General features: G+C 42.8%; 1 protein-coding gene across 1 annotated transcript in view; it reads right to left on the bottom strand.

Moving 5' to 3' along the window:
• Positions 1-17,923, bottom strand: part of CCDC39 (coiled-coil domain 39 molecular ruler complex subunit) — a 164,574-nt gene that overhangs the window by 54,409 nt on the left and 92,242 nt on the right. The window contains exons 11-13 of the mRNA XM_086944364.1: positions 14,887-15,051; positions 12,788-12,925; positions 401-609 (exon numbers count right to left, since the gene is read on the bottom strand). Coding sequence (XP_086800490.1) covers positions 401-609; positions 12,788-12,925; positions 14,887-15,051 — 512 coding nt within the window. The remainder of the gene's footprint in view (positions 1-400; positions 610-12,787; positions 12,926-14,886; positions 15,052-17,923) is intronic.

Here is a 17,923-nt window from a genome sequence, read left to right as displayed (position 1 = left end):
ATAATTTGCCCCAGATGTATATCACCCTGTGCACCCTAATCCGCAGAGCTCTGTGTCCCTGAACTCTGCTTCCATGATGACGACACCCAATGCTCACTTAATGCACAATACCTAGTGCTCCCATTAAGTACTATAATACACACATGTATTGTGAAGATATATGGGACCAGAAAGGGTGGTGCTTGTGCTAGATAAAGAATTGCTAGAATTGCTACTCCTAAATGAACATCATTCTATCCATGCATTGCCTGAACTCCTTAAGAAGATAAAATCTCTCACAACTATTAGTTACATTCAGCTTATAATGTTGACATTTCATCTCAGGCACCATACCCATCAATGTGACAAATCGAAAGCCCCCTAGACACAAATAGGTATTCATACCTCCTTAGGAAATTACCTTACGCCTTGACGTTCCTGTTCCACAAGTCTTAGCTGTGCCTTTAACATCTCCTTGTGTACCCCAATTTCTTCAGTTCGTTCTTTCATTGCATTCTCTAACTGCAGCTTTCTTTTTGCCAATGAATACACATTGTCTGCCTTACTATGCAGCATGTCGCGGAGCCGTTTAATTTCCAGTTTTAGAATATTTTCATCAACCATTAATTCCTAGTAGCAAATGCAATGAAAAAAATACTACATATTTCATTGTCTTTCTTTTTAGCTGTGCAATTTAGTAATTGATTGCTCACACTTTTAAATAGTGTGATAGAACATTTCAAATACGGATTTAAATACAACCACAGATCATAGAAACAGTTTCCAGTTAAACAAGTAATACAAATGTACGGTTGTCTTGAGGGCTCCCACAGCGCACCACCATAGGAGAGACATACCAGAAGTAGGATTTCTCACCTTGCAATCCATAGGCAGAAAACAGAACAGCCACTTACCACAGAAACTTTGACCCTACTTGGAAGCAAACAGGCTTTTTGCAGGTTCACCCTCACATCTTGTGCTCATTTTGAGTACTGGGTACTGGTGTAAGGACTCTGCAATGAGCCCTGCTGAATAGGACTCAGTGCATGTTTATTTCGCTTGCCCCCAACTGGCATAGCCTAACTTGCATTTAAGTCCCTAGTATATGGTACCAGACCCAGGGCCTGTATGTTAGAGTGTCCCGAAAGAATGCAGCACTTGTTCTGCCACCCTGAGCGGGACAAACTAAAACATGGCTCCCAGTCTGCCACTGCAGACTGGAAGAGCAGTTTTAAACTGCTAACCCGACTTTGCCTTTTAAGGTAATGGCAAAGCCCAAACCTCCCTTTTTAATATATGTAAGTCACCAGTAAGCTAATCCTAACACATCCTAAGGCAGGGTGCGGTCTGTTAAAAAGTGGAACATGTACTCAGCATTAAAAATCCTAAATTGTCGTTTTTACTGTGGAAAGGGTAGTAGCCCTATTGGCAAGTACAGAGCTATAGGCTGACACCTCAGTCCTGCCATCTGAATGGGCCTACTAAAGTTGGTACTGTAAGATATCAAAATAATCAGTGCATTAAATCCGATTTAATGGTTAAATCAAATTTAATGTCACTGGTGGGCAAAGTGCAACTTTAGAAGTTACCACAATTTGCCTAAGATTTCCAGTGCCAGTTTGCTCTTGTATTCGGGGTCTGTACTGCAGACAGCTTTTTGCTCTCCTGGGCAGATGTGCTATTGACTCCCGATAAAGATAACAATACAGGCCTGTCACTGAAGTAGGTATTACCTCCCCCAGGCAGGAAGCCATACAGGAGTTAGCCTAAAAGACGAGCTACAAAGGCGAAGCCACCTTTGAAGGGCAAATGGGGAACATTTCGGAGAGGGCCTGCTCTATTGTTTAGGTAGACAGGCTGGCGCGAGGGACAAGGAAGGGAAAGCCAGTTGTCAAACCGGTTTTCCAGGGGTGTTTAGCCCCCTTGGTAGCCACACCTCTAGGTTGGGGTAGGGAGCTCCACACACCGAGAGAGGGGTCCTGTCATACTAAAGGTGAGCAGAATGGTGCATCCTGGGATGCCCAGAAGCCACACTTTGAAGGAAGGAGTCATCAGGGGGGAGGAAATCTGGTGGCCCATTGGCTATTGAATGCATTCTGCCTGTAGGGCATTTTCTGAGCATAAGTAGGCCACCCCTGTCACCCCAAACTCAGATCTCAATTGGACTGGAAGACGGACGAAGGAAGGACTGTCCCAACTGCAGCTACAGTACCTGGTGGCGAAAAAAGAAGAGGGACTAAAGCCTGCCCTGTCCTGCTCAAGGAGAAGATGTCTCCAGAGCCCAGCCAACGCCAAGAGATTCCAACAGCTAGCTGACTGGCCTCCTTTTTGCAGCACAGGGACACAACAGCTGAAGAAGCCTGCTGGGGAAAGTTGTTAGCCAAAAGTCTTCAACCCGCCACCAACTTCCACCATGCAGCACCAGGAACCAAGACCAGATGCAAAAAGTTGCACTCGAGTTTGCCTAACCTGGAAGTTCTGTCAGAGTGCAGCTGGGAGTACTCGACCCAGTAAGGATTGAACATGACCGCGATACTGGGCGACTGGAGCACCAAGAGAACTGCGAGCAACGTCGACCCTGCAACCAGGACCGCTTCACCCCCTATGTGGACCGAGGACAAGTGGCAGCAAGACTCCCATCTGTCGCATTGCATCCACAGCATCTGTTAAGCATCTTCACCATCCTTCCTCCCTTGCATCAGGACTACTCCTATAGGAAAGCCCTGCAAAGTATAAAATTGACTGGAACTGACTGAAGACTACTACCGGCTGAGATAACTGCTTCTGTGAAGCTTCTGACTGCCTCCCTACTGGAGTTGGTCAACTAAAATGACTCCAAGTGACCGCATTACAACCAACTGAAACTTTTTAGTGAAAAGGTTTCTGTCAAATCAGTTAAATTTGCCAATGCCTGCTCACTGTTGATTGAAATGCTTTGATTTACTATACCTTGTAAATTCTGGATCTGCGGAACGCTCCTGTCCACAAATAAATGGGAGTCAGATTTCTTTAGTGTCTTGTCGATTTCTTCTTCAAATGTGTTGGTGCTGTTTAAATACTTTATACCTGTTCTTTTGTGTATGCCTTGTTGCTCAGAGCCACAGCTACCCAGGGTTGGGCTGAGGGCTTGAAAAACAAAACTCTAGGGTCCTAAAGGGGTAGGTAAGGGTATTACATTGTGAGGTTGCCCAACCACACCACATAATACACCCAATTTCCTCACACTACTGTGGCAAGGTCTAAGTCTCATAACCGGTTTAAGGAACCTTAACTTAAGATAGCTGTACATTTTTACTAGGCTAGTGGGCCAAGCAGGCAGATCTCTCATGATGGTTTGTAGTCTTTTTGTTCATTTCTCCAGTGTACCTGGGTGACTTTTGAAACGTGTTATAAAATGGAACGTATGGGACCGAGAATAATTAAACTACTACAGTAAGTAACTTTTTCTCACTCTATTGGCTGAGGCATTCATATTTCTGACTCTTTGGTCATGCTCATTAAAGGTAGAGCAAAAGGTGACAGTATAGTCTTATAGCAAGCTTCAAGTAATCAAAGTGTGCAGAACACTTGGACATGACCGTTTAGCCTTATTCCAAGCTTCAAATAAACAGGGGATGAAGAACACATTGCGAAGATTGTATAGTCTTATACCAATCTTCGAATAACCAAGGTGTGAAGAATGTTTCTCAAAGTTAAAAGGTGGTGAAGAACACTGGAACAAACTGAGTGATGGCTCCAAACCTAGCTTGCATGTGGAGAAGCCTATGTGTTAACTCTGCAGTAAATAAAGCAATAGACACAAAATATATATGGGCATGTTCATGAAGTGTGAGGAAAAGCAAGATAGATGGGTGGTGAAGCGGATTAGTATGGGGGATCTATGCCCTGGACCTAACCAGGTATCTGTGCGAACTGCTAATACTGCGATGTACACAAGTGGCTGGCTGCTGTGTAGCTTATTTCAAGGTTCAGTGATGAAGCCATAAAGGAAGCATTTGGGAGGCCTATGACTTTGAATAATCAACGAGTTACTTACCTTCGGTAACGCCGCATCTGATAGAGACTATCTAGCCGCAGATTCCTTACATTAGAATTATCTCCAGGTGTCAGACTGGATCTGGAAAGTTTTTTGAGCAGTACCCCTGTGCACAAGTAGGTGGAGACATTTGGCTCTGTGTGGCATCGTTGGTGTCGTCCGCGCTGCAAGTAACCTGCGTGTTGCCCATATAGGCGTCACCCCGGCATGCTGATATCTGTTTCATGCCAGGAGCGCGGAGCTATGAAGGTAAACACACCACCACTGTGGAACACTAGGGCTCTGAAGGAGAACAGCCTTGACCCCTAGAAACCTGTTCGCAGAGTGGGGTGGATGGCTGAACATAGCAAACACAACAAGATGATGGATGGAATGCTGAAACATTTCAACCAATCAATCAATCAATCAATCGGGTTTGTGAAGCGCAACAACTCACCTGTGAGGGTCTCAAGGCGCTGGGGGTGGTGGTGGGGGTTCCTGAGGGTGCTGTGCTCATCTAAGACTCAGGTCTTGCGGTCCTTCCTGAACTGGAGCAGTGGAGGGATTTGCAGAAGGTGGAGGGGGAGGTCGTTCCAGGTCTTGACTGCGAGGTAGAAGGACTTTCCAGCCGTTCTGGTCTTGTAGATGCGTGGGATGGTGGCCAGAGAGAGGTCGGCAGAACAGAAGTTTCTCTTGGTGCTTGTAAGGATAGGTGGTTGTTTAGGTATGCTGGTCTGAGTGCCTTGTATGCATGCGTGAGAAGCTTGAAGGTTATTCTTCTTTCGATGGGGAGCCAGGGGAGGTAGTGGAGGTGTTGGGTGATGTGGTTGCAGCTGGGGATGTCCAGGATCAGTCTGGCTGAGGCATTCTGGTTGTCTGGAGCTTGCAGAAGAGTTTTTTGTTGATTCCGGCATAGAGGGCATTGCTGTAGTCCAATCTGCTAGTGATGAGGACGCGTGCAACAGTTTTTCTGGATTCGGAGGGGCTCCATCTGAACGTTTTCTAGAGTATGCGGAGGGTGTCGAAGCAGGCTGAGGATACTGGGTCCATCTGGCGGTTTATGGTGAGTGATGAGTCCAGTATGATGCTGAGGTTTTGTGCATGGTCTGTCATTTGGGGAGGTGGGTCCCAGGGCAGGAGGCCACCAGGTGTCGTCCCGTGCTAAGGGGGTGGAGCCAAGGATGAGGACTTCTGTTTCTTCTGAGTTGAGTTTCAGGCAGCTGTCCTTTATCCAGGTGGCGATGACTTTCATTCCTTTTTGGAAGTTGTGCCTGGTGATGCTGGGTTCTTTGGTGAGGAAGCGGTTGAGCTGGTTGTAGTCGGCATGGGAGAAGATATTAAGCCTGTGGTTTCTGACAAGGGTTTTGAAGGGGGCCATGTAGATGTTGAAGAGGGTGAGGCTGAGGGAGGGTCCCGCGGCGTACTCCACATTTGGTCTATGATGGTTCCAAGAGGTATGGTGGGAGTATGACTCGCTGAGTTCTGTCTCTGAGAAATGAGCAGATCTAGTCGCAGGCCTTTCCTCGGATGCTGACGATGTGGAGTCAGGTGGCTAGTGTGCAGTGGGAAATGGTGTCGAAGGCAGCTGAAAGGTCCAGGAGGATGAGGGTTGCCGCTTGGCCTTGGTCAAGTAATGCGCGGATGCCATCTGTGGCAGCGAGTAGGGCGGTCTCGTGCTGTGGTTGCTGCAGAATCTGGATTGGGATATGCCCAAGACGCTGTTGGCTTTGAGGAAGTTTGCTAGCTGGGTGTTGATGGCCTTTCGATTACCTTGGCTGTGAACGGGCGCAGTGGGAAGGGCCTGAAGTTCTTGAGGTCCATCAGGTCTGCTGAGGGTTTTTTCAAGAGGGGGTTGACTTCGGCGTGTTTCCAGTCGTTGGGGAATGTTGCGGTCTCGAGGGAGCAGTTGAGGCGTAGTTCAGATGCGATGGCCGTGGCTGCTTTCTGGAAGTTGTGGGGGGGACAGGGGTCTGAGGGTGCTCAGGAGTGGATGCTCTTCATGGTCTTTAAGGTGTCTTCTGTGGTCAGAGTGGTCCAAGTGAGTAGGGTCTGTTGGGAGGCGTTGCTATAGGTGGGGGCCGAGGCAAGGCTGATGTCCTATTTGTCGAAGTTGTCATAGAGCGTCTTAATCTTGAGGTGGAAGAAGGTGCTGAGTCTGTTGCAGAAGTCTTGGGAAGGAGGGAGGGACATTTGTAATTTGGCTGCTGAGTTTGGCAAATTCCTGGATGATAGAGAAACGTTATTTGAAGATATAGGCGTTGGTGAGGATTCTGTCTTGAAAGAAGTTCTTCTTTGTAGATTTGATGAGTTGGTAGTGTGCTGTGGTGGCTGTTCTGTAGGTGGTGCATGTTTCAGGGTTTTTGCTGTTCCTCCATGTCTTTTCGAGTCGTTGTCAGGATCGCTTGGATTCTTGGAGTGCAGTGGTGAACCAGCTTGCTTTTTGATGTGTTGTCCTGTAGCTTTCTTGAGGGGAGGCAGTGTGTCAGCTCAGTTAGTGATCTATCGGTGGAGGTTGCATGCTGTGTTGTTAGCGTCTGGTGTCACTGGAGATGGGGTGCTGGTGAGGGTGGCGGTGAGCTGTTCTTCTGTGACTTTGTTCCAGCTTCTGCGGGGGTGGTGCGTGTGTTTGTGTACGGTGGGTTTTCTGAAGGAGAAATAGATGCAGTGGTGGTCTGTCCAAAGAAGATCAGTGGTGTGGCTATAGGAGACGCTATTTCCTCCTGCAAAGACGGGGTTAGAGTGTGTGCCTCACCGTGTGTGTGGGGGCGGTGATTACTCATCCCCAGGCAGAGATCTGGGTTTAATTCATAGTTCTTTTGCTCACTATGCTGACCCAGTTTGACCCTGTTCCTCATGGGAAACGTCCAGCCCGAATTGCCAGGGCAGGTCCTCCCTGGACAGGAAATAAACATCCTGGGATCGGTTTCGGGGTATTACCCCTCGTCAACCAGGCTAGCTTACATCCAGTGGCACAGCAAGCAAGGGACCCACATCTGGGCATACCCTTGGCTACTTAGGACAAACATAGCAAACACAACAAGATGATGGATGGGTCTGTAACGAATCTGCTGCTAGATAGAGTCTCCACCAGATAAGACATTACTGAAGGTAAGTAACTTGGTGATTTGATACAGACTTCTAGCCACAGATTCCTTACCTTAGAATAGATACCCAAGCCATAACACCGCGGAGGTGGGTCTGCAGAACAAATTCACACTAGAAAGACTTGCAGGACCGAACAAGCACAGTGCCCATCCTGACAGACCCGACTGTCTAGACAGTAGTGACTGGTGAATGATCCAGAGAAGCCCAGTTTGTTGCTTGGTAGATGTCCAGATCGGAACTCCACATGCTAATGCTGTGGTCGCATTCTCAGCTTTCATGGAATGAAAACACAAACCCTCAGAGGGTTGCTTTTTGGCCAGGGCGTAGTAGATTTTAATGCAGAGGGCGATCCACAGAGAGATGGCCAGTTTCTGCAAAACCTTTCACCTTCTTTGCTTCCGACATACCCCATGAATAGTTGGTTGTCTACCTGGAGCTCTTTCATGTGGTTAAGGTAGAACGACAATACTCATTTTGGGTCCAGTTGGAGGAGCCACACATCCTCCTTAGAGGGATGAAGGTAATCATTATAGGTGGGCAGGGTGATGGACTGGCCCAAATGAAAGTGAGTGCCAACTTTCGGCATAAAGGAAGCTCTAGTGGAAAGAACCAGCTTGTCTAGGAAGATGATTAGGTATGGAGGTTCAGAAGACAAAGCCTGAAGCTCACTGACCCTCCAGGCAGATGTTATCACACTAGGAAGTGCACCTTGATGGTAAGGAGACTGAGAGGGAAGTTATGGTGTGCGTCAAAGGGAACGCACATCCGGTTCCATTGAGGAATGATGAAGGCGGAAACATATGTTGGAGAACTTACACAAACCTATTTACAACAGGGGATTTGAACAGGGATGGCTGATCTGGCAACCACAGAAAGGCTGAGATGACAGAAAGATAGCCCTTCAAGTTGCCTAAAGAAGAGCCCTGCTAGGCGAGTGAAAGAATAAAGAGAAGGCCCTGAGAAAGGGTAGCAGAAAGAGGGTCAACTTGCTTTCCTGCACACCATGCTACAAACTTGCCCCAGGGGCAGGCATATACCGTCTTGGTGGAGGGATGCCTGCAAAATTCAGGTGGAATGGCGAAAACAAATGATGGATTTAGCCTAAATCTCTGTACTTGGGGTGAGTGGTTGTCATTGTTCAGCAATCCGTCAATCAATTGTTCTTTTTGCATCTTTATAAAAGTGGCATTTTTAGAATTGTGATTAGAAATCCGCTTTTACTATTAAAGAGGGTTTTTAATTTAAATTCTTAAATAACAAACTGAACCAGTCTAGCGGCTCCTAATTTAAAGTAATCGCTTATTAAATGTAATAAGGTAACGCCAATGTTATCCTACCATAGAGGTAGGCCTTGAAGTAGTGGTAAACACATTTAGAACGTTTTTAAACTTAACTTAGACTGCCGGGTTGAAATGTCAATTTAAAACTGCGCAAACACAAGGAGATGATGGACAGAGCGCTGAAACTTATTAGACAGTCACCCTCGGTCACAGATCTGAGTTGAATCCATCATTGTGCTTTAGCTCACTTCACCACCCCCGTGCTGTTTAAAACTGCACACAGAGACTGCAATGGTAAGATTGAGATATGTTTAGAAGGGCTACTTAAGTGGTTCACACAATCAGTACAGCATGCACACTAGTAGCATTTAATTTACATGCCCTGGGTACATGTGATACCACTCTACTAAGAATGTACAAGTAAATCAATTGTGCCACTTGGCTATAAGTCAATTTCTCCATGTTTTAAGAAGAGAGTACAAGCACTTTAGCGCTAGTTAGCATTGGTAAAGTGTACATAGCTCTAAAGCCAACAAACACGAATTTAGCAAAAAGTCGAGGGTAAAGGCGAAATGCTTGTGGGTGATCCTGCAGAGAGGGCCAGGACCAATACAGCTCATTGATGAAATTTGCATATTCATTCCTAAACAGCAATACCTACCGGTTATGAACACTTGATTTAGAGTGAAGATGCTTAAGGCATCATTACTATGCTGGCTGGACTCTTGTCCGACCGGCACCGTAGCAGAAGAGGGACAGCCCGACAAGGAGTCGGCAGGCTCCCTGCACTTATTACAATGCGACCACTTTCACGTTGTCAAAAAGTGTATATTTTCTATTGTGGTTTGTGCTGCGTTGCCTGCCACATGGTGCAGGGATGTTTAGGAGGGGCACAATAGGTGACCCCTGGCCCCACAGTTGCGGGCCAGGTGGGAAGAGGGCCCCTCTACGGACCCCCAAAGTAACTTTCCGCCTGCCTTTTCATGGTAGGTGCACCGCCATGAAAAGGCAGGTGGAAAAGGACGTTATTCCTACAACGGTCCTTAGAAGGCACTGCCCTATTGCAGGGATTACTGACCCTCCGACGGGCTGCTTGAGCCCGTCGGAAAGGGGGTTGGGGGGCTGTCCCTCCGCCTGCTGCCTCAGACCGCACGCATTGTAATGCGTCGGTCGGCACCGCAGCCTATGAGCCATCAGATGCAGTCTGATCGCCATCAGAACGACCCCCTTAGAGTTCTTGGAAAGCCCAAATAATATCTACAGTGAGAGTAAGTTAAAAATACTCCATGATAAGAGTCATAAGAGAAAGGCACACAACAGTGAAGCACATTCACAATGGCTGGTTGTAATTTAGGGCATTCATGTGGGTTGCTCCTCTGTTACTCCTGGGTGGACTTTGTACAGTATTTATTCTTGCTTCCTTTAATGCGTAACTTAATTTAGGTTGCTCTTCAGACACTCCAACCTAACCAAAAAAGTTGCCCTCTTTAGGACAGCAGGCAAGTCCACGTATGCAGCTATTGCTCAGCCTATCACACTCCAGGCATAAATGCAGTTACACGAGCGGAGTAAAACTAGGAGTGCATGCTACAGCACATCATACACGACAGCAAAACCCTTCCCTCTTAGGCCACATATATAAACCACAACCTTTCAATTAGACACAGCAGTAAGTTAATATGCCACTCTCGTCAATTAGCACAACGCTGTAATTCTTCATACACGGGCAACACTGTAATTCAAACACACAAAAGGTGATGGAAGGAAGGATTACAAATAATGTAACCACAAAAAATTTCACAGCTTAGCATTCCAACATATTGTTTTCTTGTCCATTATGCCATTTGAGATCAGACCAAGCCATTTGCAAATCAACCTTCATCCGGCTCTAATAGGAACAGTCCAGCCTGCACTGCCAAACCAGGTGCTCTCTGAAACAGAACACAAGCAACCCAAGACTGGTTTTGGCCTAGCTGGGATTCTTCAGAAAGTGAAACTTGGTACTATTGGCACAGGCCACTATGCCACTTTAGATAATACCCAGTCATATGGAAACCAGTCTTCGTCCAACTCCAATAGGAATAGTCCAGACAAACTGTCAATCCAGGTCCTACCAGAACCAGAGTACAAGCAACCCAACAGTTCTGCTTCTTCAGTTGGGTTCAGCTTCCTAATACCGTAATTTAACACTCTTCCAACCAAGCAACCCCATGGTACAGCATACTACCTTTCCGCTTATGTCCTACATTGCCTTTTTGTGGTAAAGTCAAGACTGAAGCTAATGAAGAAGTTGCAATGAAACGTTATGAGGCTGGGTGTGAGCATTGTCACAGGAGGACTAGATCACTTAGTTAAGTTTGGACAATTACTACTAGAATACAGCTAACTGTAGAATATGTTTGAAAAGGTATGTTTAATTTTATATTAGATTCCTTTGCAGACCTGTCCATTGTGTTCAAGAGTATTCATCCTCTTATACATAGTTCTCCTACTCCCTGTTTCTTCCCTTTGAAGCTACTGTGTCTAATAAAGATAATGTGGCCAGAAAATAGACTCCAGGTAGTCGTAGGGTGGTTTTCAGGTAAATCAGGTTCCATTCTACAAGGAATTCATGTAGTCTATGTTCCACTGAAAACCAGTGGAGGGTCGACGGTCAGAGGCAGGAGTTTGAAAATTTGAGATTGAGGCATGTTCCAGGTGCCTGATTTTGGAGTCTATGAAGCATCTATATTTGGTAGTTTGGGAGGCTGATGTATATATTACAGCAATAGTCCAGAGAGCATAAAGGATTTTAGAGTTCTATTCAACTGTCGGTATTCAGTATAGAGTGGCATCCTTAAGAGATCAATTGGTGGTACTCACAGTCCTTAGTTCCATAGACCTTGGATAAAGACAATACAAAATTTAACAGGAAGCTCAGGATTCTGGTCAGCATCACCAGGCAGGGGGTTTGTTCAGTGTCTGAAGGCATGTAATGGCAGGATCGTCATATTTCTGCAACCCAGTGAAATAATTTAGTGTAAAGTCATCCACATATAAACAGCTCGTTCTCATCCACTGACCTATTTGTCTATGGCACGAGAAGACATCGAAAAGAAACTTCATTGACTTCACAGGGTTTTCAGATTTGTAGATCTATCACCCAGTCTGAGGTGGATCAAAGTATTATCTGTTTATATTTGGAGCTGTGAATAGTAACATTTAAGGTTAGCTATACAGATGATGTATGGTAGCAGGAAAAAGTTGGGTTCACCATAAACTACATGGATAAGCCTCAAGTAGTCAGTGTTAACCAATCCCATTTTAAATGGAGTATTTTAGTTCTTTAGGAAGGTTTGGGCAATTTCAAGACATTTTCATTGATGCCTACCCAATTTGGACGGATAATACACCAGCTACCCCTCCAATCACTCATTGACTGTATCTTTGCCTTTGACCTTGCAGAGGGCTCGGAGGAATTTTGGCTACGTTTGGTGCTATACAAAAAGTGCATACATATATTTGATGGTATTCAATTTCATAGGAAGAAAAAGGGCAAGATGTTTAAAAAGTTGGTTTTCATATAAAGACCGTAGTATGTCCCTGTGAATATTGACTCTGTATTCTTAGCCAGTTGGCCCAGTATTTGGCAGTTTGGAGGCAAAAGATCTTCTTTTGTTAAAGAGGCCAGTTATTTCCTCATCCAAGATGCTTCTCCACTTTTGTAACCTGATGTCAAAGGGTTCGGCATTAAGAGTCTGTTTCTATGGTAGTATGTTAGCAGTTTAATCCATGGTAACAACACTATTGCAAGATATATACTTCTTTTTGTTTTTTGCAATAATCTTTTATTGGCATCTTAGGGATGCACAGAGAATCATACATATTTGCATAACTGTATCAATAACCGTCTTAGAGCATCCATTATGCAAACAAAACCTATTAGATTGTACTAAATAAGTGATACCAAATCAACACTCAATACTCTGGTCATGAGTTCCTAATATCTGTAGTTCTTAATAGGATTTAAAGAAATACAGCTATCGCTAGTTAATACATGTCCATATTATGTTACCAACATAATTACATCCTGTACTAATTGTCATAATTACCCAGTGCAATAGGGCATGGGCCATAGTATTCCAAACTTGACCTCGTGCTTCAGGCAAAAAATATGCTTCTAATAAGTAGAAAAGTTCAGCAATACAAATTATATAAAAAGGAAATGTAACACTACACCACAACATCATGTGATGTGATTTAGAGAAGTAGACATACTCTGGAACGTGTACCCCCTTAATCTGTAGTCAAGGCACTTTCTGGTATATTACACGTTGATCACATAAATTGAAGTAGAAAATAATCTACTAGTTAATGGTATCAATTACATTACCTGATGCACTGGTTAATAACATTCAAATATCCATACCTGCTTATCGATTCTGATCTTTTTCAGTGCTTTGTCCGACATGGCATTGAACAAAGTAAGTTCTTCTATTCTGTTGACGAGGCCACTCTTTTCATGTACTATTTTCTCTAGCTCTCTTTTGCCATGTGCAACATCGCCCTGTTTAAATATACAGACAAATGTCATTAGATTCCCAAAGTAATGAATTTCAAATCAAAATGTAAACCAATTTGTCTTTTTAAAATAACAATGGGCCAGGTGACATTTTAGGTTCCATACAGTTTCTCATTCAACTATTCCCAAGGTATGAAGAGGATGCCTAGAATGGACATATTTCAATAAACTGTATAGGCTTCACAGAAGTATGTGAAAGTCAAATAACTGGATGTGTCTGGTGTGATGATATACCATCATCATCATAATATAAAACTTTATTTCGATCACTGAGATCTTAAAAAGTACACAACACAAGGCAGGTTTATAACAATATACAAGATAAATAGACAATTTTAAAAGAAGACATGGCGACCATAAAATACAATTTGCAAGATAAAAGAAGGATAAAAAAACGCTTAATCCATAGTGTATACCAATATTTGGCCAGGCCAAATACTATTCTCAACACCTCAAGATAATGGCCAGGACCAAACAATCTACACAATGGAATAATCCACTTGCCCCTCAAGTTATTGTAACAGGGGCAACAAAATAAAAGGTGGACTATAGATTCTGAACTGGCTTTGCAAGATGGCAAAGTTCGTCACTGGAACCATCTCGGTGCCACTTGCTACAAAACAATTTGGTGGGTAAAAAATTGAATAAATAGTTTCATCAATAGTTTCTTCGTAGCTCGGTACAAATTTGTAAAATCCTTAGTCAAAATACCCACCAGATTGGATGTCACCTTTTTTATATATTTCTTTATGTATTGATATACACATACCACCTATCATCTTTGATTGATATTCTCCTCTCCTCAATCTGATTTGTACCATGATACTATTTACAAATCTCTAAATATATATTATGTAGAATAAATTAAAGCTAGTCGAAATGACTATCCACAGTGGAAGGTCTATGCGAGTCTAAATTAAATGTTCATGAAAGCTTAGAGAAACAGAAACATGTATGTATGAAGTTCTGTGAACTCACATATTGCAACATGAAGGAGCTAGGAAGCTATGTGCTGTACAACGACCCTATCACAAATGCATATCTTGTATTCTTCTGCCATTTGGTAGAAGTTCTTATGTTATGCTTTGCTGCAGCTTCAAGGGTGTGAAACTAATGTTTCTCCAATTTTAGGCCTCTCTACCACTCTCAGTTCCTACTATTCCAGGAAAACTTTGTGAAACTTCTGTACTGTTTTGATTAGTAATATCAATGGTAATTTGTTTATGTTAACTTCTTGCCGTTGTATGGATATTACTTTAGGAATATGCTAGATTATCAATAAACTGTACTTTTTCTTTATATTGCAGTTTGCACCGTTTTCATTTTTATGTGCGGAGATCCAGTTGCCGTTTTTTTGTCTAGGTTGATGCGTGGTTAAATATTTAAAATAAATATATTTAAATTACAATTTTTCCCTGCGTTAGATTAAAAATAAAATGTAGCCTTCTTAAGAAAATGGTTGATATAAATGAGCACATTACAGTGGAGATAAAACCATATGCAGTTTCTGGCGCATGTACTCAACAGACCTACAGCATTACTGAAATTGCATACTACTGGCCAATGGTGTGCTACACAAGTGCCTAGGAAAATTTACAACAATAAATATATATCCAACTATTAACTTTCTTTTAATGTCAATAAGCCAACTTGATTCCTTGGCTGTTTCTCTGTAGAAGAGTTGAAAATGGCAAATTAAAAAGGAGAAAATAAATTAGATTAGGTTTTTAATATGACCCCCTATCAATGCAAATCACAGAAAAAAGAGAAAACAGCTTTTATATGAATGACCATGCATTGAGTAGGTGCTTCTCTAAAATATGTATTTGCAAACTATAGTCCTGATGTTGCAAAAAATGCACAGATTATGGCACCTCAATGTATCTGAAATAATTTCTAGTCAATATGTTTTAAATCAGTAAAAGAAATTCACCAAAACTCCAAACCTGAACTTTATTGTGCTGGATGCTTAAAAGAGTTAATGCACTCTTTTTGTCTCCACATATTCTTGTAAGTTCTGCCACCTTTAATTCCAGGGCATGCTTTTCATCTTTATTTCCTTCTCCTTTTAAACGAGACAACCTTCGCTCTAGTTGCTGAATTTGAAAATCCTGTGTAGAAAAATAGAAAACACACACATTGTACATTTTTAATAGAAATAAATAGTAATATAGCTTAAAATTATAGCAAAAAAAAAATTAACCCAATCTACTTTAAAACGTCCGAGGTTGACTGCACTTTCCTGAAAGATGATGTCTTGGAGTTCATAGAACCTTCTTTTCCAGCTTTCAAAGAGTTCCCTCGGGGTGCACTGACTGTATGCCACTTCACTGAAGCTCACAGTCAGTCTGCCGCCTGATGGCCTAACTATGCATCTAGGTCTATAATACATTGTAGACACAGGTTCAGAGTGTTTCTTCATTTACAAGGTGCCCCGCCACTATGCAAATGAGGGAATGCCCGTTTGCGATTGTGTTGGCACTACATACATGTGGTGTGATCTATACAACAGAAGGGACAGTGCAAATGTCTGCTGCTTGTTCTGTAATACTAGATTGATCTGGTGGAACAAAAAAAAAGGCTGCACAAAGCCGCTGTGCCCCCTGGCACTTTTGATATTATTGTCTCCAGTTGGGAATTGACTATGCAGCTAGGAACGACACGAAACGTATCACAAAAAGGAATGTGATGACTTTAAAAGAATTTAAAGCTTTCATCTGTGAGTTACCCTAAAAGAGATTGAGTTTTACCCCCTTACATACAAGCCACCAATTGTCACACCCATGTCATGCACAATACAATGGTGTAGAATACCAGTTCTGTTTATACAGAATGAATGAGAGGGTGTTGTGAAAGAGGGAGAGCAAGGTCTAAGAAGCACCATGAGTGCCCTTTTGCCTCACTCTGATGTCGTGCTCTTCCTCCTACCCAACTGGTTGAGAAACAGATACCAAAATCCAGTCTTGGCATAAGGGTCAATAGGTCTATGTAACCTTGTTTTTCCAAAGGCATACTTGTCCCAGCAAGATAGGTTTTGGTGATGCATACGCCATAGGTAAATAAAGGTGCCATGCATGGTACTGGGCCACGTCACAGGTATAAGTTTGTTTAATTTGAGACGAAGGTCACAAAGGTGTTATTTTTGGAGTTTTGCATTTGAAGGTAGAATATATAAATCATTTATAGTTAACTGCAAGGTGTGCCTTTGTGCGAGTATTTAGGGTCAGGTCCACCAAATGCCAGCCTGAAGATGAAACAATCTATCATGAATTTGTCACCTCTCTAATTGCTTCAAAAACTGCAAGCCAGGCTGTTGGTCAGCTTCGTTCAGGGACTATTGAAGATTGACCACCATGTCAATAAAATACACAATGGAACCCTTCTTCCTGCTACACATTCCCTGGAACAGCTACTATGCTCTCTCTTCACCTTCTTCAGCTCCTCTGGAAAACTAAAACAAAGGCATGGATTCGGTCAACAAGAAGGTGTGTCAGGCTTCAGCGTTGGTAATAAGAGCTGCTAGTTCTTTTTCTCCAACGCTGTTAGGAAAGTAAAGAAAATAACTGGAGCAATTATTGTACTGGGTTATTGAGAACATTCTAAAGGCATAATAATATTGAACTAAACTATGTCATAGTTTCTCTCTGGGCTGTTCCTCAAGGCTCCACTTGATATTATCCCCTAAAGCCAACCAAAACATTTATGACTTATATTTTAGTTTTTATTTTGGTATCCGTGTAGATGAAGAAATCCACTGCATAATTTTTATTTCAAAAAGAGGTCAAATGTTCCATTCTGAAAGTTTGATAACCTCAAGGAGTGTCCTAATTTCCAAAGCAAAGAGTATGGTCGAAGCCAGCAAATAGCCCTTTTTACTTGCCTAAAAGACAACAGAAATTGCAACTTCAAGAAGAGCAACAACCTCCTCAAAAACAGTATTTCAAAAGGCAGAAACCACTTCTTACTATTTCCTCTTTTGGTAGAGCAAAGCAAAAGACAATTTGCTTCAAAATATTTTAAAGAAATTGATAGAAAATCAGATTACGTTCTTCTCCACCATCCATACCACCGACAGAATTGAATAATTTGCTTTTGAACTATGAGGTACATAAACTCCAAGTCTTTCTTCATAAGAATGCAGTACAGCAGTTTCACAAATGCCAAACAAGGGAATATGGTTCTGTATAGAAAAAAGAGTGTACCTCAGAATTACCATCCAATTCAAATACTGAAATACACCAACAAATGCGTGAAGAGGTAAACATTCAAGAGGCAAGCCCTCCATCATATCTATCCTTGTCTCCTTCAAGGAGACTAGATAGCTTTTAGAGAGTTACAAGATGCTACTTCCACATACCAATATTCAACAATCACAGGAAATTCTCCTAGTTCCGAAAGGGCTTTCACTTCCAAATTCAAGTTATTCTGTTTACCCTCAGGTCAACCTCAACGTGTTAAGAAAGTAGATGGCCACAATAGTAAATGCCATAATGTGAAAGGACATCTTAGTCTATATGTGGATTGTCAGTTTAACAGGAACAACAGCCATTGCATGGCTGTATCGTCTTCTAGGCTGGGCCTGCAGATCTCTTTCAAATCATCCTCTAACCAGTTTATAGTATACAGAGTCTAGAAGCGACAATTGATTCATATCTGGCAAATCAGTCTCTTTTGTAGGAAAAAACATAATTTCTATGTTGAAGATCCATTCTCTAAAGAAGAACAACTCTATTTATTAGACAAGAGTCATCTCACTTTGGCAGCATGGTCTCCTGCATCTTCCTAGTATATATCAGTCTGCATATACATCCTCCACATAAGTGTCAAGACGTTCAGTGGTTGCGGAAAACTGGACAACACAGCTGGACACCTTAATCTTCCCTTCGCAGTCTCCTATCTCTACATGAGTAGTGCAAAGATTGGAACATGGGTCAATGAGTTCAATCCTGGAAACCTCGGTCTGTAACGGGTGGTTCAATGAAG

Source organism: Lissotriton vulgaris, chromosome 11 (genome assembly GCF_964263255.1).
Source record: "Lissotriton vulgaris chromosome 11, aLisVul1.2, whole genome shotgun sequence".
In the NCBI taxonomy this organism is placed as follows: Eukaryota; Metazoa; Chordata; class Amphibia; order Caudata; family Salamandridae; genus Lissotriton; species Lissotriton vulgaris.
Note: the sequence above shows the minus strand (reverse complement) of the source record. Positions and strands in the feature narration are given on the sequence as shown.